At 39.9% G+C, this 24,163-nt stretch overlaps 2 protein-coding genes across 9 annotated transcripts in view; both read left to right on the top strand.

Moving 5' to 3' along the window:
- The window catches only part of ttyh2 (tweety family member 2), a 31,000-nt gene extending 27,415 nt beyond the window's left edge, over positions 1-3,585 (top strand). For 2 of the 4 annotated variants that reach the window (XM_077551157.1, XM_077551158.1), the window contains exons 14-15: positions 782-808; positions 2,748-3,585. In XM_077551157.1, coding sequence (XP_077407283.1) covers positions 782-808; positions 2,748-2,828 — 108 coding nt within the window. In that variant the 3' untranslated portion in view covers positions 2,829-3,585. The remainder of the gene's footprint in view (positions 1-781; positions 809-2,747) is intronic. The other 2 variants (XM_077551159.1, XM_077551160.1) reach the window with 1 other exon arrangement.
- An 855-nt stretch (positions 3,586-4,440) lies between these two features.
- kif19 (kinesin family member 19) lies at positions 4,441-24,144 on the top strand. Of its 5 annotated transcripts, none has more exons than XM_077551114.1 (20): positions 4,441-4,799; positions 6,020-6,100; positions 15,847-15,957; positions 16,031-16,118; positions 16,201-16,337; positions 17,884-17,967; positions 18,102-18,296; positions 18,397-18,543; positions 18,619-18,741; positions 19,308-19,464; positions 19,662-19,836; positions 19,918-20,116; positions 20,268-20,538; positions 20,608-20,732; positions 22,130-22,278; positions 22,357-22,462; positions 22,531-22,654; positions 22,716-23,101; positions 23,201-23,369; positions 23,492-24,144. In XM_077551114.1, the coding sequence occupies exons 1-20, from the start codon at positions 4,761-4,763 to the stop codon at positions 23,626-23,628; spliced, it is 3,003 nt and encodes a 1,000-aa protein (XP_077407240.1). In that variant the 5' UTR covers positions 4,441-4,760; the 3' UTR covers positions 23,629-24,144. The 5 variants fall into 5 exon arrangements, with proteins under 5 accessions (XP_077407240.1, XP_077407241.1, XP_077407238.1 ...); XM_077551115.1 differs by having other exon boundaries at positions 17,884-18,009; positions 20,608-20,708; positions 22,166-22,278; XM_077551112.1 differs by having other exon boundaries at positions 17,884-18,009; positions 20,608-20,708.
- The last annotated feature ends 19 nt before the right edge of the window (positions 24,145-24,163 follow it).

The raw sequence follows: 24,163 nt of genomic DNA, 5'->3' as shown, positions 1-24,163 counted from the left end.
ATAACCCACACCTTACTCAATGGAAATGAACATGACGACAAGAAATAATCCACATAGAGGAAAAACAGTCATGCTCCGTCACGCGACTTATATGCATTAGATAGCTCCCTTTTCTGGTTATTTGAAATCATCACCGCCTTGCACAAAAGAAATAAACACCGCATCTAGAAATAATCCATAAAATCAGGGAAACTTCAGAAATACAGTGGTGCATTCTTGTCACTTGTTGCCAGGCAGAATTCACCTTCCCCGAATGCCTAATAAATATTTGCCTGTCAAAACATGACACACTGAACAATAAATAAGATTTTGTGGCATATTATTTGTTTGATTTCTCAGTTTTCGCAACATGACAGGCAGTCCTTCTCCCCTTTTCCGTGCAAGCGTACACTTGCAGATGGAGTGGAAGTAAAGCGGTTAAAATTTTATGGCGACGTGAACATCGTTTAGCGTCAAACTCCCGTGGGAGACGACAACGATGAGGGCAACACTCGTTTTCTTTTCTTTTTTTCTCCGATGAACTTGAAAAGACTCTCCTCGCGCTGACAGAAATAGCAACGCTCGTTCCCTTTTCTTTTTCAGTCACGTTTTAAAATAAAAAGTACATTTTCCGTAATATATTCCTTTAATGTGCTCTGGTGACGCCATTTTGCTGTGCTTCTCTGTGCTGCTTTGTCCTCATTGCTTTTTGGCTAACAGCTTCTTTTGTTTATTTTGTTTGTTGCTTGTTTGTCCGTCATTTCTCTTCTTCTTCTTCATTTATTTCAATCAACTTTTGAAGATTTACTCTCAGCCGTATAGAACCAGAGTAAGTCTTGTTTTCATTTAACTCTTCCATCTCGAGCTTTTCCCAGCATCTTCCTATTTTTTAACCCCTCCTTGCATGGCCACTGGGGGGGCGCTGTAGTTTGCATGACAGTCATAACAAAATATTGCTATTATGCTATTATATTGAGTTAAGTTGTTTGTCAGATGCATTATGATGATGATGATGATTGTGGCTTGGACCTAAATAGTGACACACGCACACTAGTTGAGTAGCGAGGCTGTAAAATTTTCTGCAAGTTTTTAATGCAAAATAACGTAGCGCCATCTGGCGGACGAATGTACAATTACATGTATAGAGCTCTGGTTCAAATATAAATAACACGGGAGAGGTTTTTATTAATTTTCAGGTTTAAAAAAAATAAATTACAGCCGACGTGTTATAGAAAAAAAATATATATATAAAATTTTTATTTCCTACAGTAGGTGTCAAAAAAGACTTTCTTAAATTATTACGTTTTTTTTTTTAAATTAAATGTCAGTTCATATATATTACTTTATATATAAAACTCAAGAAATGTATTATTATTATTATTATTATTATTATTATTATTATTATATCACGTATATACACTGCAGAAATATCCCGTAGCGCCATCTGGCGGACGAATGTACAATTACATGTATAGAGCTCTGGTTCAAATATAAATAACACGGGAAAGGATTTTATTAATTTTCAGCTTTAAAAAAAAATAAATTACAGCCGACGTGTTATAGAAAAAAAAAAAATTATAAAATTTTTATTTCCTACAGTAGGTGTCAAAAAAGACTTTCTTAAATTATTAAGTTTTTTTTTTAAATTAAATGTCAGTTCATATATATTACTTTATATATAAAACTCAAGAAATGTATTATTATTATTATTATTATTATTATTATATCACGTATATACACTGCAGAAATATCCCGTAGCGCCATCTGGCGGACGAATGTACAATTACATGTATAGAGCTCTGGTTCAAATATAAATAACACGGGAAAGGATGTTATTAATTTTCAGGTTTAAAAAAAATAAATTACAGCCGACGTGTTATAGAAAAAAATTATTTTATAACATTTTTATTTCCTACAGTAGGTGTCAAAAAAGACTTTCTTAAATTATTACGGTTTTTTTTTTAAATTAAATGTCAGTTCATATATATTACTTTATATATAAAACTCAAGAAATGTATTATTATTATTATTATTATTATATCACGTATATACACTGCAGAAATATCCCTGATATTCTTTTCAGACATGTAATTTTTTTTTATTACTTTTTTTTACCTCAAATGTCACTTAAGTTTTTTTTTTTTTTTTTAAATGTAGCTTACCCATATAAGGTTAACATCTATCTTATCTATCTATCCCTCTCTCCCTCCCTCCCTCCCTCTCTCTCTCTCTCTCTCTATCTCTCTCTCTCTCTCTATCTCTCTCTCTCTCTCTCTCTATATATATATATATATATATATATAGTTATTTATTTAATATTTGAAAGTATTGATTTTGATTTCCTACAGCAGGCGTCAAAAAAAGTTTGTTTTTAACCTTAAAGAGTTTATATTATTACGATTGTATCGATAAGAAATCAGTTATATTGCTGTCATTAATTGTGTTTTAATTAATTATAGTTCTGACATGTATTTACGTTATACGCCTTTTTTGTATCTCAAATGCCGTTGAATGTTTTTTCCACGTGTATATGAGGCTAATGTATTTATACTGTATTAGTTTTTATCTTAATTTCCTAAATCAAGTGTCGAATATATTGTTTTTAAGTTGTGAATGGTCATCTTTTAACGTATAATTTGAATTGGTTGAATCATTAATCAGCATCCCTATTTATTTCAGTGCAGACAAAAAAAAAAAATGAAGTCACAAAATGTCTCTTGTTGAAATCTCACATCGGTCTCTGACGTTGTTGTTCTGTGTCCTGGCAGTATTCCCCCAGCATGAGGGCCACTTACCTGTCCATGACTGAGGAGCAGCGTCGGCACTTTGGCAACGACTTCCAAGTGTAAACTTGTGGACTTTTTTTTTTTTCTTCAGGGAAGCGCCACCTTTGTTGTGTTGTGAACGTAAGCTGGGAACGCGGTTCAAGTGCGAGACGTTACCCCTGTGGACGTTGAAATGTGAGCAAAGACTTTTGAAAGACACAAATGTGCACATTTTTGCCCCCCTCACCACCCATCTCTCAAATGAACCCTGAACAGAAGCCGAAAGCTAAAAAATGTTTAAGATTAAGCAAAGTGCACAAAAAAAGTCAATTTTTGACATGATTTGTCTGTGTATTTTTTTTCCTCGGCTGTTATATTGAGTACATACGGAAACAATAGCACTGTGGTAACATTTATTTTTTATTTTCTGCACACTTTTTCTGTGTGCAAATCTCCTGAGATGACGTCGAAAAACACTTGTAAATGATTTGTACAACAACTTATTTTTTTAATTATTCTTTGTGCCATTTTCAAATCTATTTTTGTTTGTTTTTCTACTCACTGAAGGGCCATTAATGTACATTTTTCTTTGCATATCAACTAACTTAAAACTGCCCTTTAGCGCGACACCAGGAGCTGTTGTGCTGCTGCTTTTAACCACCACATTCAGGTAAACGCGTTGGCTAATAATAATAATAATAATAATAATAATAATTCATGCGGTTTTATTTCAGCATGTCACACTGTATACAGGCAATGAGAGTGAAGCCTAATTTTGTGTGGGGCCAAAAAGATTTTGTGTCCATTTTTGTGTTGAATAAATACATTTTTAGTATGGCTGCGTGCGTGTGCGTGTGCGTCTACTCTAACTAGTTAGAATTTATTTCCTCCAGCAGGTGTTGAAAAAATATTTATTTGATTATTTTTTTTTTTTTTGTAAGTTGTGTCGCGTTTGGACTGAAAGTATATCTTGGAGGATATGACGTGTCTTATGTTTTAGCAGTTTTTGATCTCAATTTGTATGTCATTAAAATGTTACTAAATTAGCTTAAACTACAAAAAAATATATTTTACTTAGGCACGGCGTCAAGTTATCTAAACTCTGAGCTTTCTCTTGAAAAAAAAAAAAAGGTTATCTAAACTCTCAAAAGTCACTTTAAATGTTATCAAAATGTAATTTAATTAATTAAATCATCTATGAAAACATGCCAAAACCTTCTCTAATATGTATAATGTTATTTACTGTATTTTATCTAAAATGTCAGTTTGTTTTATTAAAATGCTGATTTAAATATATCAAAAAGGCCCAAGAGGTCATGCAGTATTTCTTCCAGCAGGTGTCTACAAAGAGCTGTAGGAGCTACAAAAAATATTTACTGTATTCGAGTAAAACGTAAATGGCACGTCATATGCTTTAAAAACATTACATTGGATTATGCCTTTTTAAAATTAATATATTAATTACTGTAAATACACACCAAAAAATGACCCTCTCAAACGTCACCTTATATGTTTTTTTTTTAAAGTAAATTAAGTGTATCACTTAAAAAAAGTCCAAAATAACTCCCTAATATTTCACTAAATGCACGTCACGTGGTACGCTACTGTCACTGTTTACCGTGGCCACGTCTCCAGGGGCGACATGCGCGTGCACCGAGACGCGCCCACACGCATGCGCACGAACAATCAAGTCAGTCAGCACCAGTCAAGCAACAGCAGGCTGGGCGTGAGGTGAGCTCAGTACCTGGCACCGGGTCAACCACCGGAGAGTCGTGCCTCCCGCGGCGGACCATCGAAAGCTCACGGGCCGGCTAGGACGCGGAGGAGGCGCCGGCTCGGAGCGAAGGAAGAACGATAAACAAGGCAAAGAAGGAGGTCCGGGTGGGGAGGGCGAGGCTCTGCAGGTGTCTCTCTCCGGTGAGGCGAAGGGGGACATGCCGGTCGGATGCTCCGAACGTGTCGGGTCACCGGCGTGTGATGCACTCGAATCCCGGCTGTGAGTGACCCGAAGTTAGCATGAAGGACACCGGAGAGTCGAAGGAGCACCAACTCACTGTGAGTCCTCAACATAACAACTCAACTATTATACATCGTTTTGAAGCATAATTGTAATTTTATTTAGATAATTTGTGAGTATTTTTTTTTTTTTTTACAGTTTTAGGTCTACTGACTCTTTTCAGAAAGAGATTAAATATGAAAGGACACTTCATTAGGTACACCTACGTCATGTAATTCAGTGGGGTGCTAGCGTTCTTTATCGAGCATACTTCTCCTTATTTTAGAAACATGTATTATTTGGTGTTTTTGAATGTATATACGCAATTTTATTTGATAAATCTTATTATTTTAGCGAAATTTTATATTCACAAATCGAAATTTACACATAAGAAACCGTCCTTTATTGATTTTTTTTATATACATGAGAAATTATTTTTCAGCATTGTCTGGTTAAAACGTACAATTATTGTAAACTTTATCATTTATTTGTATGATCTTGTTTTCTTTTCTTTTTCTCTTTTTGTTATATTATTGATTTGATTTTGTTTAGTTTATATGTTTTAACCTCCCTGGCGTGTTTTATGTTCTAATTGTTTGAATTGTATACAATGTTTTTCCCTTGTTCTGTATACTCCTTATTATATGAATAAAGAACCTTGAGGGATTTTTATTTTATTTTATTATCGAGCATTTATCATCAAGGTTCTTAAAATTGGTAAAATAAAATACTCTTATTTTTTTAAATAATTTGTTATTTGTTATGAGTAAAATACCGAATTTTATATAGTTAAGAGTTGGCTAATTGAATATAAATGTTGTGATTCAAAAATAAGATTCAATTATTTCACTGCAACATTGAGAAGGGATTTATTCCAAAAAGTAATGTAAAACAAAAACAAAAAAGGACAAAAAATAAATTCCAACTATTCTAATTGTGTTTGCACTTAAATGGACCAAAAAAAACAACACAAATAAATTGCAGCATGATTAACAGTTTGCGCAGCGGGCCGTGGCACTACTGTGAATTATTGAAGTGCTTGTGTCAGTCGTAACTGAGCCTCTCTTGTCCCAACACACTTTCTACTGACCACAAGTAGGATGACGCCACATGCGTATAAACACACGATTAATAAATAAATACCGGTCTAATTTAAACTCACGTCATTATTAGCTCTCATTAGATTAAACATCCTTGTGAACACAAACATGCAATTGTTTACAATTAACTCTTGGTGTTTCCTAGTGTTTATTCGAAGTGTGTGCTTGACCCGGTGCAGGTGGCCTTGAGGATTCGTCCCCTCAGCGATGGCGAGCAGGAGGAGGCGGCGACCATTGTGGCGCACAGGCTGGATGAGCAGGTGAGAGCACTGAACTTTGATCGGTGTGTATGTGTGTGTGTGTGTGTGTGTGTGTGTGTGTGAGTTGGGGGGGGAGCATGACGAGGTAGGCGCAGAGGTCATCTTACGTCAGGGGATGAGGATACGATGTCAGCCACGACCTCAAATGTCATGTTTGGTGACAAGTGAAAAATCATGCAGGGTGGGTGGCAAAATAAGACAAAAGGGGCGGCTTCAAAACAAAATGGCTGACTTCCTGTGCGTTTTTCGGACATGGCATCATGAGACATTTTTGTGGATCTGCTCATGATAGATTTCATTCCAAATTTCATGTTGCCATTTTTTTAACTGGCTGAATTTTCTAAATGAATTCGTGGTTGGAGTTTTGAAATGACTAAGTTGACACTAAAATGTCCATTTCTGGAAAAAAAAATATGGTGGACATCATGTGTCTTTTCAGGCATGGGTTCATGAGGCGTTTTTTGTAGGTCAACTCGTGATAAACAAACCAAGTTTCATGTTGCTAAGGAAAATGGTTTCAGGGGCTGAAATTAAAAAAATATTTTTAAGACCCCTGGAAATGACCAAATTGACATCTATAATGGTCACTTCAAACCAAAATGGTGGACATCATGCGTCTTTTCAGGCATGGGTTCATGAGGAGTTTTTTGTAGGTCAACTCGTGATAAACAAACAAACCGAGTTTCATGTTGCTAAGGAAAATGGTTTCAAGGGCTGAAATTTAAAAAATATTTTTAAGACCCCTGGAAATGACCAAATTGACATCTATAATGGTCACTTCAAACCAAAATGGTGGACATCATGCGTCTTTTCAGGCATGGGTTCATGAGGCGTTTTTTGTAGGTCAACTCGTGATAAACAAACAAACCGAGTTTCATGTTGCTAAGGAAAATGGTTTCAGGGGCTGAAATTTAAAAAAATATTTTTAAGACCCTTGGAAATGACTAAAATGGTCACTTCAAACCAAAATGGTGGACATCATGCGTCTTTTCAGGCATGGCTTCTTGAGGCTTTTTTTGTGGGTCAACTCATGATAAACAAACCAACCACGTTTCATGTTTTTTTTTTTTTTTTTGAATTTTCAAAATAGTCTTATGACTCCTAGAAACTGCCAAAATGACTTTTGGTGCCGAGTTGTCTCTTTCCTGCGAACCCCTACCAGGTGTAAGCTATGTGAACCGCTACACTATCATCACACAAGAACGAGGCGCAGCTGGAGCTGCCGTGTTGTCAATTTGACGCCCCGGCGGACCTCGTTTAGGGTGCGAATGTAATGAGTGCGGATGTGGTAGCGGCTGCGCTAATGAGCGTCATGACTGGCGCCTGTAGAATAACTGCGTCGGGCATGGCGACAGTTGACATGGTGACATCATCAACTGGGATGTTTCCAAACCACCTGAGGGCTTTGGGCAAAAAAAAAGACACTGGAGCCCCTTTTCTCCCCAAAATACAAAAACAAAACAAGTATGCTAGTAGGGTGCCCATTAGGGAGATTGCTGTCATTGCAGTGAGTGTTCCAACTGTGTAGACTAATATCAACCATCTCTTGGGGCCCCCTTCAACTCTGGGCCCTAAGCTTTTGACTGGGTTGCCTGCCCTGTTGTGGAGTCTCTGATATCCTCATCATCATCTTGCAGTCTGGAGAGCACTTCCAGAAAGAGATAATCCCGCCTCCTCCCGGGATCTGGCCTGTTTGCTTGTCCGCATCCTGGATTGTAATTCAATTAGAGCGACGCCCCCAGGCAACATAAGCACCATGACATCATCATCATCATCATCATCAACAACAAACGAACGGCACGGGTTAGCCACCCCCGTCAGTGCTGACACAGCTCCCACGTGCACGCTAACCCAAACCCTCATTAAAACCGCAATGTTTGCTTACTAGGAGAGGGTTCGCGACCTGCGGTTGACGCTACTTACGCTAGATAGCGGTGCAGTGGGGGATTATGGGAATCTGTCTTGAGAAGGGTTTACGGCGGTGGGATTGTATGAATGGAGAGGATAGAGGGGATGGTCACAACAGCAACATTGCAGACTTGATTACGCTTACCCGTGTTTGTAGGGGTGTGCAAACTTGGACTGTATGCAGAAAATTCAAAGCATGCAATTGCTACTTATATATTCTTCTACCTCCATTTGTTAATTATGACAAAACAAATCCATCATACAGTGGTGTCTTATAATAAATAAGTGACCCAACTAATGAGTTTTTAAGATAAAAGCCGGCAGTCGGATGATTTTTTTGCTTTGACTTGAGAGCAAAAATAAATATCCAAGCACTGTATGGTGGCAGTCATCTTAACTTAACTCACTTCACAATTGGCAGCAATTTGGCAGTTAGTGAAAAAGTCTTCCGAAAAAAAAACATTTCAAGCTATATAATTCCACTTCAGTCGTTTACTGCCTAACTAAAGAAAAAAAAAGAAAGTTAGATGTTGTGTATTTAAAACAACACATAGCGTTGCCTTTAGCGTAATGCTAACCAACAATATAAAACCCCATAGAGGTGCTAACAAATAGCATCAACGCTGAGCTATTTTCTGTCGGTGTTATACTGCCCCCAGGTGGCCAAGGTGCACATCTCAGAAGGAGCAGCACAATGTCTATTGAATAATATGTTTTTTTTAAATTGGCAAAAAACGGTTTCATTCTTTATACTATAATCAATTATGTCATTAATGTATGTTCTTATAATGTATAATATTATACAGTGCTATTTTTTTATCTTTGACTGCCAAAAACGTTAAATAAAGTTTAGTAAAATCCTATGGAGGAGTGCCAAAGACGTTAAAAGACGTTTTTTTCCAAAACAGAGGTGAAACTAACCATTTTCTATTGTTGATTACTGAAAAACGGAATAATGTAGAAACAAACTTTTTTTTCTGATGAAAGAGGAGAGTCCAATCTTTCATTTGGTAGTATGTGTGTTTCCATAGTCCAAACACATAATTTTCTGTGTACCTTGAAAGATCAGTCAAAAATGCTTAAATCGGCTGGCACCCACGGCATCCCTTTTCTGAAAACGTCTGGCAGTCAAAGAGTTATTGAAAAAAAAAATACAAAAATGCTTTTCAGGAAGCTTGAATTGATTAATTTATCATGTGTTGGAGGCTTTAGCCTGATCATGATTTTAACTTGTATTTCAAGGCACCTCTGTATAGTTTTATTGGATTTTGGATTGTTATTTTGAAAAGCTGCTAACACACAAACACACAATTGTGACGGAAATATACTACATTAGGCTGCTACATGTGATAATACAATTTTGAAGCAGAATAAGCAATTGTTTGTCAAAGTTGAATATAATGTGACAGCCATCAGGAGACCTTATATATTTCACTAATACTTTCAAAACTTGACACCTCAGGTCCGTTTACAAAGTCCACGTGGCTCTTGAAGACCATATGGCGTGCAGGTAGCGCTCAGACAGATTAGGGTGGGGTGCTAGCAGGGGGGGTGCTGGGTCACACTAGATCTTGCTGTCTTGGCAGAGAGCACAACGACGACGACATGAGCTGATTGGACGTCTTGCGGCTCAGGTTAATTAAGCCTCCTTGCCACCTGCTCTCATAAAACCGCCGCTCAGTGAGCAACTGTTGTAGGGACGTAGTAGTCACAAAGCTTAATGAATGAGGGGATACAAAACGTGTTCGCAGTGTTGAAGACATACAAAATTGTGTATTTGTGATTAAACAAACATAGTTACTCTAAACGAGCCGTTCAGAGATAACTTTGGATGGTGAGCCACATGCTGCTTCACCAAGGGGATGCTGCTCTGATCACACTGACACTCTATACACGTTTATGGTGTTTTTGAAAGCTTGTTGAACTAGTCCTTAGGCTTTGACAGTCGCACAGAGAGAGAGGGGGGGGGGGGGGGGTGTATGTCCTGGGTCTGGTCGCCATGGAGACACCCAGACAAGGTCAGGGCCATTGTTAGTTTTTTTTTTCTTCTTCTTTTTCTTCCTGTCGCTCTGTAGTTCCACCGCTTTACGTGCGACCGTACTTTTGTTTTGTTATGGTTACATTTATTTATTGTATTTGTTTTGTGAAAGTAAAACTGTTGAAAATTGATGGATGGATATCATTTTTCATTTTGGTAATTGTTTCTTATTTTGATTTCTTTATTTATTTTGTTCTATTCATTATAATAATAATTATTATGTCTACATGTCAAATGCATAATGTTCATGTTTTTATTTATTTGTATATTTTTGATTCTTGTAAAGGCTACATTTTTGACACAGATGTCCTTTTTGCATTATTTTAGATTTTTCATATGAAATTTTTGTTTCTGATATGTTTATTTCATCTTGTTATTTATTTTATGGACAATTTAATGGATGCATATTGTTATTTGTATTTTAATTTGTTATCATTTATTTTATTTGTATTGCTTATTACATATTTGCATTTTTTAATTACTTTTTTTTTTTCAATATTGCTCGTTAAAAAAAATACATTTTTAGGTGTTGTATTATTATTTTTACATTTTCCATTTGCTTGGGCCACTGTACGATGTCTTTATAAATGCATCAGCGGTTACGGCTGATGTTCCGTAGTTATCTTTTCATAGTGAGAGCCCCATCATGGTGGATAATGGAGGCTCCTCATGATGATAACAAAAGAACATCTCAGGACTGTGTGAGGTTGTTTAAAAAAAAAAAAAAAAAAAACATCTTCAGGTGGTACAACTTGACTCTTGGTGACCTCGTTAAAACCCTTCCAAATAACTTCCTAATGGATAGAGAAAAGGAGGACATGCTGTTCCTGTCAATTTTCTTTTTTTTTTTACGAGTGTTTGACGAGGTGGCGCAGGAGCGAGATGAGAGAGGGAACACAAAACCAATAGATGCTCTTTTTCTCCCAAGTGGACGCAAATAGCCCGTCTGAGCTGTGAAAGTGGATAATCTCACTTATCTCGTCCAGAGAGGGTTATTCTGCGCTGTTTGTCTGTCCTTTAGGCCAGATTACATGTAAACAGACACTTGGACTCGGGTTATGCTTTCCTGCACTCAGCAGCGAATCAGACCATTGGGAATCTTTTCAAAATTTAGCTGACCATCAACTCCATTGGATCAAAACCTTTTTTTTGAAAGGTGAAATAAAAATAAACAATTGAAGGAATATGGTTGCATAAATGTGCACACCCTCTTATGACAGGGATGTGGATGTGTTCAGAATTGATCACATTCACCTGCCGCTATTTTAAGAGCCCCTGAGTGGGACCCTGAAGAGGGCTCAGGAGTGTAGTGGCACTTTGGTAAATCACGGGTTCGGCCCCTCATCGTCATGGATTAGGAGCACAATGAGTTCCATGTAGATTCTAACGAGCAATGAGATCTTTACAAAATAGTCTGTAAAGTTGTGAATTTTCACAATGTCAATGTAGACTTCTTGTTATCCATGTGGTTTGGCGTGGCTGTTAGGAAAGTGCCAAGGCAGACGTCTTATATAACAGCGGCGAGACGACACTGCACCTGAAAGGAGATCCAAGCTGGCCTTGTCGGGACGCACAGACGGCATCTGCGCAGCCTTTCTATCAGATGACCGATAACTTTCCGACGCTTTGGTTGCATTTCGGAAAAAGGTCGAGGATGGCAAATGTCAAGCTTTCTATAATAGTGCCGTTTTGTTTCAGGAAAAGAGTAGATAACATTTCAAAAGCAGATAAGAGAAAACAAAAAGTCAAGCGCACTACACTAGTTTGTCCTTGTGTAATTGTTATACAGTTTCGCTGCAGTTCGGGTCGGAGCCGCAAATCGGGTAGACACACATCAACGTTCTACACTTATCCTGCATCAACTTTTTTTGTTGATTTTTCAGACACACATTAGCAACTTTGCTCAAGCAGATTACAGAAAAACCTTATCACAAATTAAAAAAAAAAAGTGGGTAAATGCACTTAAAGATGTTCTCACAATTGTCTATATTGGTGGTCTCAACTGTACATCTACCCCAATCTAAAATCCTAAAATATTTTAGTATGAAACTAATTTTACAATATTATCCACCAAAATAAAAGATGATTAAAGATGATGTCATATTGAAAAAAAAATTGTATCAGACGTCCATATACAAAGACTTCCTTGACACCAATTATTATTACTTTCAGCGCTTCGGCACCGTAAATTTTTCTGCGAAACGTAAATTTTTAAACACTAAGTTTTTGAAACCTATTCATGTGATCTAGTGTGTGTTATGAGTAAAAATGAAAAAAAAAATGGACCAATAAAGCTTATGGAGGAAGCATTTCCGCTAAGCTAGCACACACAGTCACACCTCTTTCCACCCTTGTGTTTTTGACACGATGATGATATGTGATGTCAACTGCAAAACAATAGTTGTTTTATTCCAGGTTGCAACTTTAGCATCTTCTATTGATAATATGAGGTTTAAGTCAAAGTACTGGACACTTACCTCAGCCAGTGGCGTGGCTGGCTAGCAGGCTAGCTAGCTCAGCCGTAGCAGTACGGACGACTTTGATAGTTCACATTTTCTTTATAAACATTACATGATGTCAAGTGCAAAACAAAGTTTTTATTTTTTTATTCCCAGTTACATGTTTAGCAGTTTAGATCAATAATATGATATTTAGTAACGCTGTGAAAAACATTTCAGCCAGTGGCACAGCGGGCTAGCAGCCTTGCTAGCTTCGCGATAGCAGTCCGGATGAGTTTTAAAGTGCACATTTTTCTTTGTAAACATTGAGTACCCCTAATTTAGTCTTTAGTGAACCTAACAAGCATGTTTTTGGAATGTGTGAAGAAAGCAGAGTACCCATACGGGGAGAACATGCAACTGCACAGCGATGCTGGAGTCAAGAAGCGGACAAGCTAACCACTAATCCACCGTGCTGCCAATCATCATTCAGTGTCTCCAAATTCCACGCATTGTTCCCATTTTCCCATTTCGCAGATAACATGCCGTCTCCATGGCGTCTGAGTAATAAGCGACAGATGGACGTGGCGCGCAGATAGATACGCGTGCGCGCACACACACGCATACAGATACATACAAAAGCGCTCGTCTTAATCTTGCCGGCACACGTTGGACAAAGCGGATGACCCTGTGACCTTGGAGGCCGGTGTCATAAAGACGACACACAAACGTGAGCAATAGTCGTAATCGATGACGTACATCGGTTTCGACCTTTTGTGCGCGTGCGTGCGTGAAAGAGCATCTCGACAGTAGTTGACTGAATCAATTAGGAGTAAAAAAAATAAAATAATCAAAAAAAAAATTTATCTTATACTGTATTGTTTGGCGTTAAGTTACTAAATTGCGGGAGCTAAGTATTGGGCATCAAAAATCAGGTTTAAAGCCGAGATGGAAGTTTTGAATTAGGGTTTCAAGCCTTGGTCGCAGTTTCAAGCAATGTTTATGGTTTCAAAATAAGGTTTTGAGACAGGATTATGGTTTCAAGAAAAGATTAGTGTTTTAAATTAGGGCGTCAAGATAAGGTCAGGTTTTCAAGTTAGGTTTGTAAGAGGGCATTAGGATAGTTGAAACCCTAACCCTGACTTGAAACCTCAAATTTAAAGCCTACAACTGGAAAGGAACCGTAAAAACCTTGTTGTTACGAACCCTAATCCACATGTAGCTTTCCCTGTCCTTGTTTGACCAGCTTTACCTCACTACGCCCTTCCAAAAACCAATCAGCAGATTAGACAAAAGGGGTGAAGCGCAGGTCATGGAGCTGTTGTTGTTGTTGTTCATCTGCGGTGCCAAGAAGAAGTGGTTGAGGAATATTAAAGCTAATCTCCTCAACACCTTACCTTTTGCCAGTCGCGTGGAAACCTGACAGTAAGCAGCAACAGCTAATGTGCGTGTACATACACGCGTATCTTTGGACTCTGTGAAGCAGCTAGAAAAAGATCGTCTTTCATAATAAGGTTTCAAGAGAAGAATAGGGTTTCAAGCCCGGGTTTCAAGCTAGGTTAGGGTTTGGTTTCAAGCAAAGGTTTGTGTTTAAATTTAGGGTTTCAAGACGGTGTTTTCTTTAAAATTAAGGTTTCAAGCCAGGGTTAGGGTTTCAAACAAATGGTTAGTCTTTTGTCGAATATATTAAGAGAAGATTTGGGTTTGTAAACCAGCGTTAAGGTTTCAAATTAGAGTTTCAAGCAATGGTTAATAATTTAAATTTAGTTTCAAATTAGGTTTGTGGTTCAAGGAAAGGTTAGGGTTTCAAAGTAAGGTTTCAAGACATGGTTAATGTTTTAATTAAACAAGTGCTAGGTTTTCAAAACAGAGAGTTTCAAGACAGGGTTAGGGTTTCAAATTAGGGCTTCAAGGGTTTAAGCCCTAGGTGTAAAGGGAAGTTTTAAACCAGGGTTAGGGTTTCATATTAAGCTTTCAAGGTTAGGTTTTCAGACAAGGGTTAAGGTTTCAAAGTAAAGGTTCATGTTCAAAATTAGGGTTTTAAAGCCAAGATTGTGGTTTTAATTTAGGATCTCAAACCTGGTTTCAAATAAGTGTTAGGGTTTAAAATGAAGGGAGGATTATGTTGTCAAATTTGGTTTTCAAGCCAGGGTAAGCGATTCAAATTGGGGCTTGAAGCCCGAGTTAGGGTTTCAAATAACTGTAAATAATTGTATGTTCATGACAACCAGTTAGCAGTTAGCCATCAGTACACCTTGTACTCTGCACTGCTTGTGTTTGCACTGTGCAATTTCTCCTCATTCTTGCATGAAACCAACTTCTTTTTTTTTTTAAACTTGTGTGTTTTTTTTCTATCTGGCAAAATATTGAGCACTGACATTCAAGCTCTTAGTTAACAGCTGGTGTTTGGTGGGCGGAGCTTCTGTAACTCAATAGACGACAGATGGGAGCCGACGTGTTATCAACACCCTCGACAGCCCCTCGCCTATACAGTACATGAGCCGGGAGCTAAATTTGGAAGCTTTGCATCATCACGCCATTTACGTGTGCGTGTGCACATGCGTGTGTAGCGCTACCAAAACGACCGTGTGACGTCCTCAGGTTGTGTGTCATGATGAGTTAGACTTGCTCACTTTGAATGGAAACAGTTTTATGTTTGTCATCGCATTGCCACATTTCCTCATGATGATGAAATTTGGTAAGCATGTCGAGCATGAGTAGAACAAAAAAGTCTTTAGAGGCCATTCTTGAAAATGCACAGAAAGTCAGCCATTTTGTTTTGAAGCAAGCAGACATTTTTGGGTCATTATTGTGATTTCCAGTGGTCCTTGGAAAACCCAAGAACCCTTTTTTTCTTTGGAAAATTATGAATTATACATTAAATGACTGCTATAAGTTCACTGAACACCAAAATATATGTTTTTTCAATGTTTTTTTTCAATTTATTGCATAATTTAGGATTAGGGCGAAATTTGACCCTTTGGGATTTAGGGGTATCATTTTGAAAAATCAATAACAAAAACTGTCAGTAAACTATTTAGAATTTAAGAAAATAATCAATGAAATACACAGCTACATTGAACAATACAATTTTTTTGTTTTATTTGTTGCATTTTAGCCATCTTGTCACCACCACTCTGGCTCATGTAAGTGCAATATTCATCCACTAGATGGCCCCATGCAGGGGTCAGAAATGGCACTCTGGACTTTTGAAGTTAAATTTGTAAAAATAAAAAAAAGAAAGGAAAAAAAGGTCTTTGTTATTTGAGTAGCAGAATTTATAGGGGCCAAATTTGACCCTGTGGGTTCTCCAGGGTTAAAAAAAAATTCAGCCCCTAAAGCCAATTGTCTCACCTCACTAGATGGTGATCCTGATGGACCCCATGGAGGATCCAGATGACGTCCTGAGAGCCAACCGCTCAAGGGAAAAGACCTACGTGTTTGATGTTGCCTTTGATTACTCAGCCAGTCAGGTTAGTCCCCCCCCAAAAATGGACGCCAAGATCAGAGTTTATTACAGCAGTCAAACGTTTGTTCGGTGTGCAGGAGGAGGTGTACCGTGCCACCACCAAGGGTCTGATCGAGGGTCTCATATCAGGTTACAATGCCACCGTGTTCGCCTACGGACCCACAGGTTAGCATATATCTACACTTGTCATTTAATGCAATATTTAGAGTGCTGAAATTGTGTTTTTTTTTCTGTGGGTATTGTTCAGGTTGCGGGAAAACCTACACCATGCTGGGAACGGACAAGGAGCCCGGCATCTACGTCCGCACCCTCAATGACCTGTTCCGGGCCATCGAGGAGACCAGTGACAACATGATGTACAGTGTCTCCATGTCCTATCTGGAGGTGGGAACCAATGTCTAGTTTAATTTCCACACAAGGCTAATAATAATAAGCAAATGTCTAAGACAAAGAGTTGTGTCCCAATACTTTTGTTCGTATAGAGTGCATTCAAAGTGGAAGGGAGGGGAACAAATGGAGACATTTTCTGATATATCAGCCTTCAACAAACAGATGATCGCTCCCATTGAGAGACATCGTCTCTGCATCCGACATTGAAATGTCTTTTCATTGTGCGGCTGTCATTAGGCGCTCGTTATTGAAAAGTGTGTTATTAAAATCCTCGGTTGTGTGTTGTGTGTGCGGATGTTCCTAGATGAAGGCTGCTGTTTCCAGGCAGTAAAGAGCTTGAAAGGTTTTTTTACTGCCACCACACAGTAACATAAATGGATGATGATAGCAATGTATCTATACAGTCACATTCACCCTTTTCATAATGGCCACACAGAGAAAAAATATATATAGTACAGTGTACATACAAAAATAATCAAGTCGTAATCTTACAAGTATAATGTCATATTGCTTCAAAAAAGTTGTTATTTTAATGGTATGTTCCATTTTTAGGGCGCGGGGGAATTGTCTTTCTACAAGAATAAAGTCAGATTATTTTTGTAGGTATCAAGATTTTTTTTTATTTTAATCGTACAAAAAAGTACTGTTTTTCAAGATTTTTCATAGATTAAAATCATAATCCGATGAGAATAAAGTATTAGTTTTGTATATTTTTTAAGATTAAAATTCGTATTATAATTTTCAGATTTTTTCAACTTTTTAAGGTAAAAACGTATATTTCAGAATAAAAGAAAGTGATTATTTATTGAGAATAAACCTTTATTTAAAAAAAAAAAGTAAATTTCTTTAGCTAAGCAGTCCTATTTTAAAAAAAAAAAAGTATATATATTTTAAATTTTACAAGATTAATTTAGTATTTTTAAAGATAAAAAAAAAGGTACAAAGTCATAAGCTTATGAGAATTTGAATGTATTTTTAGTTTGAAAGTCAATAATGAATTAAGTTAATTAAATTGATAATTTTTCAAGTCGACATTTATTTTAAAGTCAACATTTTTCAAGTTAAAAGTAGTAATCAATACTAGTCAAACAAGAATAAAGTCAGTTTTTTTTTATCAGTTTTTGTTCTAGCTATAAAGTCGCAATTTTATGAGAATAAAGTAGTCTTATTTTTTTGGGGAAAAGGTGGAATTTTGTGATCATAAAGGCATTTTTTTTTAGATGAAAATCTTTTCTCTTTTTTTTTGATAAAATGTCAGACTCCTATTGGAACAAAGCAATTTTGGGGGGAGGGGAGATAAAGTCTTATTTTATCAAGATAAAAAAAAAAAATTCTGATGAAAATAAAGGTGTATCTTTTGAATAGTGTATCTTATTTTGGAGAAACAAACTTAATTGTAATTGAGGAAAAAAAGTAATTCAAGAACAAGCCTTTATTTTTATGGATAAAAAGTTGTTGTTTTTCTTCCAAGCAAAAAGGTTTTCTATTGTAAAACTAAATGTCATAAATAATAATAATTTCACTATCAATGTGACTGTAGATTTACAACGAGATGATCCAGGATTTGCTGAACCCATCTTCGGGCTTCCTGGACCTCAGAGAGGACGCCAAAGGAGAGATTCAGGTGGCGGGCATTACTGAAGTGTCCACCATTAACGCTCAAGAGGTCGTACCCCCCCCCCCCCCCCCACTACAATACCCTGTCAATACTGATGCTTTACAATCAACACAACTAATAAGTGTGTGTGTGCGCCACAGATCATGGAGCTGCTGGTGAAGGGCAACAAGCAGCGTACGCAGGAGCCCACGGCTGCCAACCAGACGTCGTCGCGATCTCACGCCGTGCTGCAGGTGGCCGTCAAGCAGCAGAGTCGCTGCCGGGACGTCCTGCAGGAAGTCCGCTTTGCCCGCCTCTTCATGATCGACCTGGCCGGCTCTGAGCGAGCAGCACAGGTGTGTCTACTGCGCATGTGTGAATAAATGATTGATGGAAGATTCTAAACACAATTTATTTAATTTTGTTTTGTTGTGGTGATTCAAATCTGTCAATCAGACGCAGAATCGAGGTCAGAGGTTAAAAGAGGGCGCTCACATCAACCGCTCCCTCTTGGCGTTGGGCAACTGCATAAACGCGCTGAGTGACAAGAACGGCAACAAGTACATCAACTATCGAGACAGCAAGCTGACTAGACTGCTTAAGGTATTGGTCACTGTGGATCAATGATGGAGGCCTCTGGGGTGGATTCTGTTGATTTATGATATCTCTGATTGACAGGACTCTTTGGGGGGGAACAGCCGAACCGTCATGATTGCTCACATTAGTCCCGCCTCAGTAGGCTTTGAGGAGTCCCGCAACACGCTGACTTACGCCGATCGTGCCAAAAGTATTCGCACGCGGGTGAGCTGGCAAAATAAAAATATAATGTTTGAGTTGCCTTTGCAACTTGATTCAATGATTCAAAGCTAGTTGGGTTCCTAAAAAAATATGTAAATTAATAAAAAATAAAAAATAAAATAAAACAAATAAAAGGCTAAGTTTAAAAAAAAAACTCATTAAAAAAAGTCTTTACTCGAAAAATATCTATTTATCAAGAACAATTTCCTCATGAAAACTAAAAATGAATAAATCAATCTAAAATATAAGCAATTGGTTTCATAAAAGAAAAACAAACATTAGAAGCTAAAAAGCTTTATAGAACAGCACAAATTTAATTACTTTGTAACTTTCTGTATCTTGGCCAGCAAACCAGGTGACATTAATTGAGCAAGACTACCCTCTATTGGCTACTTAGAGTATTGCACTCTATTATTGCCTCCATTGCTTGATTTTCTACCTGCTTCCTACAGGATATTTATTACAATAATAATACTAACAATGACAATGATAACAATAATGATAATTATACTAATAATAAAAATAAAAGTCCCCCCTAAAAAAATATGATATGGTTGTTTTTGCCGCAGGTAAAGAAGAACCTGATCAACGTGTCCTACCACATCGCTCAGTACACCAACATCATCTCAGACCTTCGCTGCGAGATCGAGCGACTCAAGAAGAAGATCGCCGACCAGGCGAGCCGCCAGCTGGCCTCCGACAGGACCGACATCCGCCATGTCCAGGGTGAAGCCCCCCAGCCTCCTCGTGCCAACATTACCTGACAGCTTTGCCGTTTCCCTTTTGGCTAACTCAAGCTATCTGCAAGTCTTCCCTAACCAAATCCATAAATCCTCTCTCTAGCGCATACCTCCACCTCGCTAGGTTATTATTATTTGAAAACAGTCACGGTTTTAATATTCAAGTATATCATCCTCTCCCAGCTGAGGTCCAGGCGCACTCCTGCCAGCAGAGTCGGGCCGAAATGGACCAGCTGAGGGAGCAGCTCCTGGATGCCTTCCGCCAGCAGATGGATATCCGGAGGAACCTGATGGAGCTGGAGACCAGCAACACGGAGATCCAGATGGACACCTCCAAGCAGCTGCTCACCATCGCAGAGTCGGTCTCAAAGAACGTTTCCTCTTAACTGAAAATAGAGAAATATGTCGCCCATTCGGGATGTTCATGTCTCATCTCCAGCTGGGAGCACGAACGGAGCAGGCAGCGGCGGAAGTGGCGCGCGGAAAAGCGAAAGGAAAGCACCAGCAAGGACGACAGCGAGAAGGACTCGGACTCGCCGGAGTCTCCGCCGGACGCCACCGAGACGGAGGAGGTGGCCGTGGCCAGGGAGAACCTGGTGGCCCTCATGACGGAGCAGAAGAAGCTCCACAAACAGAAGGTCTCCACTTTGTCCCCACTTTTTTGTTGCATTCAAATCAATTAGAAACCTTTATTTCAATCTTGAGAGATCAGTAATGAAAACCATGTACTTCGTCTTATCTTATTGTTGTCTTAAGCTTGTTAGAGGAAGTTTCCTTTTCTGTCTGAAGGCGCTGCATGAGCGCCGGTTCCTGGAGCTCCGTGACCAAGCCCGGCAACTGGAGGAGCTGCTTCCCCGTCGCGTGAGCTCGGACGAGCAGCGCGAGCTCCTGGGCCTCCTGTGCAAGGTCCACGAGCTGGAGATCGAGAATGCCGAGATGCAGTCGCACGCTCTGTTGAGGGACAACGTGATCCGGCAGAAAAATTTTGTGGTCCGCCGCTTTGAGATGCACCGGCATCTTTGCGACGAGCTCATCCAACAGCAGCGGCAGTTCATTGATGGTTGGTACCAAATCCTACACCGCAACCCGGGTTGGTGCTGGACTACTAACTGACATGTTCTCTCTCTAGAACACAGTCTGCTAGTTCCGCACCACCTACAGGAGCTCTATGATATGTACACCAGAGAACGGGATGAGAGGAAACTGGACCGGGCCGTGGCTCTGGATAAGGTGACCACCCGCCACACCGTTAAGGTACATCCAAAAGAGATGAAGGAAAAAAAACTTATTTGTAGAGATATCTTACGAGTGAGCCACTGGCATCCTACAATATGTCGGCGGGAAGCTGAAATCTTCACTGAATCCCAAGATTGGCCGGGACAGGACAGGAGAGGAGAGGACAGGATAGGAGCAGCAAGCCAAGGCTGGTCCTGATCTTAATGCATGAACCGCTGTCAACATGAACCTGAAGTCTTCTGGGATAATCTAAATGATGAATAAGTAAGAAAGAGAGAGACAGGACAGGACAGGAGCAGCAAGCTAAGGCTCTGGTCCAGTTCTTAATGTCGACATAAATCTGAAGTCTTCTGGGATAATCTAAATGATGAATAAGTAAAAAAGAGAGAGACAGGACAGGACAGGAGCAGCAAGCTAAGGCTCTGGTCCAGTTCTTAATGTCGACTTAAATCTGAAGTCTTCTGGGATAATCTAAATGATGAATAAGTAGAAAAAAAGAGACAGGAGGGGACAGGACAGGAGCAGCAAGTCAAGCCTGTTCCAGGTCTTAATGCATGAACCGCTGTCAACATGAACCTGAAGTCTTCTGGGATAATCTAAATGATGAATAAGTAGGGAAAAAAAAGCGACAGGACAGGACAGGACCAGCAAGCCAAGGCTCTGGTCCAGGTCTTAATGTCGACATAAATCTGAAGTCTTCTGGGATAATCTAAATGATGAATAAGTAGGAAAAAAAGAGACAGGAGGGGACAGGACAGGAGCAGCAAGCAAAGGCTGGTCCGGATCTTAATACATGAACCGCTGTCAACATCAACCTGAAGTCTTCTGGGATAATCTAAATGATGAATAAGTAGGGGAAAAAAGAGACATGACAGGACAGGACCAGCAAGCCAAGGCTCTGGTCCAGGTCTTAATGTCGACATGAACCTGAAGTCTTCTAGGATAACCTAAATGATGAATAAGTAAAAAAAGAGAGACAGGACAGGAGCAGCAAACTAAGGCTCTGGTCCAGGTCTTAATGTCGACATAAATCTGAAGTCTTCTGGGATAATCTAAATGATGAATAAGTAGAAAAAAAAGAGACAGGAGGGGACAGGACAGGAGCAGCAAGTCAAGCCTGTTCCAGGTCTTAATGCATGAACCGCTGTCAACATGAACCTGAAGTCTTCTGGGATAATCTAAATGATGAATAAGTAGGGAAAAAAAGAGACAGGACAGGACCAGCAAGCCAAGGCTGTGGTCCAGGTCTTAATGTCGACATGAACCTGAAGTCTTCTAGGATAACCTAAATGATGAATAAGTAGAGAGACATAATAGGACAGAACAGGACAGGACAAAAGCAGTAACCCAAGCCATGTACAGCCACTGAACCTGAAGTCTTTTCCTATAATATGAAATGTGCCCCATGTTTCCAGGGGGGCTCCTTACCCAAGATCGGCTTGCCTCCTCAGGCTCGCGACACCGTGCAAGACGTGGACTCGGACCAGGAGTGCGTACGCCCCGACGAAAGACGAAGACACACCAAACTTCGCCGCCACACGTTGCCCCCCATTCTGCCCGAACCGTGAGGACACATTGACGATGATGGTAAAAAAGTGACCACAATTCCTACAAGTGTTTTGTTTTTTCTCTCTGATGTCAGGGACAGCGACAGAGTTTTCAAAAACATCGCTCATGCGCGACACATGAAAACATCGGCTGTAATGACGCCTCCTCCCATACACATCAACGGGAAGGGCAACAGAGAGGTGAGTGAAATTATTTGAAGGGCAGATTTTTTTTGTTTGATCATTAACCGCGCCATCTGCATGTGCAGCTGCAGCCGCTGGCTCCAGTGAGCTCGCTGAGCTACACTCACCTCAGCCACAGCGTTAGCAGCCAACCGGATTCATCGCCCGAAAGCAGTGAGGCGGGTGCCGACGCCCCGCTTTCACGAAATGGTACGACGCCTGTTGCCAGGTGGGCCTTAACACAATTCCCAATAAACTTTTCGGTTTGTAGAAGAGCGACAGGAGATTCTCAAAGGCATCCAGAACATTTCAGTGAAGGCGGCGCGGCGGCGCTCCAAAGCCCGCGAGGTGGAGGCCTTGCGTTTGCCGCCCGCCCCGTCCCCCATGGAGCCCGCCAAGCAGAAAAGCAGCCCCTTCGGCGGCGAGGCGCCCCCAAGAGGTCTGCCTGTGCGGCGCGGCAGACAGTCCAGCCCCGAGCTCCGGCACGCCACCTCCGACGACAACCTGTCCAGCAGCACCGGCGAAGGGCCCGCCGTCCAGGCCACTTGGACGCGGCAAAACAAGCTCACCGGCAAGAACCAAACACCCCAAGATGTCGACTTTGAGGCGCGCCGCAAGAAGAGGCGCTCACGCTCTTTTGAGGTCACTGGACAAGCAGTGAGTGAACTCAGCATTAACATACTTGGAATTCATGCTGCCTCATTAGCATAAACATGCATTTGCTACACTGACTGTTCACCCTCTTCTCACATGCAGCTGCCTCAGTCCAAAACGAGCACGGCTGCAAGGTTGCGCCCCTTGGACAGCACGTCAGACGCTCACCTCCACATCAGTGGTCAATCCCAAGTCCCCGTGCTCCGCCCCCAGTTCAGAGCAGTCCCGCCTCTTGCCAAAGTCAGGGTACCAATTGGCAGCCAGCAAGCAGGTACGCCAACGTCAACAACAAGCACCACACTTGCTGGTTCTTAGTTTGAATCATAGGGAAAGCAGACTACAAAAAACGATGCTTCTTTTTTTTAAGGAGTTTTCCCCATTCTTCCTTTACAGGCCCAAACTCAGAGACCCCCGCAGCCCAGGCAAATAACCTGAAGCGCATCCCCTTTCTGCGGCAGCCCCAGCCACCCCTCTACATCACCACCCCAACCACCACAATGGGGGGCCAGCAGCGACCACGCCGACACTGAGCATTATTTTGACTTGAACAATGCTAGACGCACAAGCCAGGAAGTAAGTCTGGATGATGACCGAGAGATGTCATCGTGCCTACAGACGCCAAAGATCATTATGTGTCCACTTTGTGTCTTGTTGTTTTCTTGTGTAAAACAAAACAAAACAAAAAGATTGCTGTGTTCTTTATTGTCTCAAGGCCTTCTCTCAACACTAACCTAAAATGTTGCTAGCATCACAAACGCTTTTCCAGACTAGTCAGTTAGCGAATCACAGGGCATATGAAACAAGTATTCAGCCTTGCATGTTTTTGGAATGTGGGAGGATGCAATAGCACCTTAAAAACTGTGAGGCAGAGGCGCTCACCACTAGTCCATCATACTGCCTCAGTTTTTGTGTTTTTATTTATTTTCATTCTTTAACAGTTGCCTTGCTGTTGTTGGCACTGATATGATTTTAATCATTTCTATTTTCTGTCCTTTCTTTTGTACAATTTTTTATTACGACTGAAATAAATTGGCGGGGGGATTTGGGGTTATGTTCTTTATTTAG

This window comes from Vanacampus margaritifer, chromosome 18, assembly GCF_051991255.1.
Source record: "Vanacampus margaritifer isolate UIUO_Vmar chromosome 18, RoL_Vmar_1.0, whole genome shotgun sequence".
Taxonomy (NCBI): Eukaryota; Metazoa; Chordata; class Actinopteri; order Syngnathiformes; family Syngnathidae; genus Vanacampus; species Vanacampus margaritifer.
The sequence above is the reverse complement of the archived record's forward strand: the minus strand, read 5'-3'. Positions and strand labels throughout refer to the sequence as shown.

Bases quoted from the DNA above. Each gene is read 5' to 3' on its own strand.
- kif19 (XM_077551111.1), top strand. From the start codon at position 4,761: ATGAAGGACACCGGAGAGTCGAAGGAGCACCAACTCACT. The intron at 16,119-16,200 runs GTTAGCATATAT...GGTATTGTTCAG, and splicing joins GTTCGCCTACGGACCCACAG to GTTGCGGGAAAACCTACACC. The intron at 22,279-22,356 runs GTGAGGACACAT...CTCTGATGTCAG, and splicing joins CCCCCCATTCTGCCCGAACC to GGACAGCGACAGAGTTTTCA.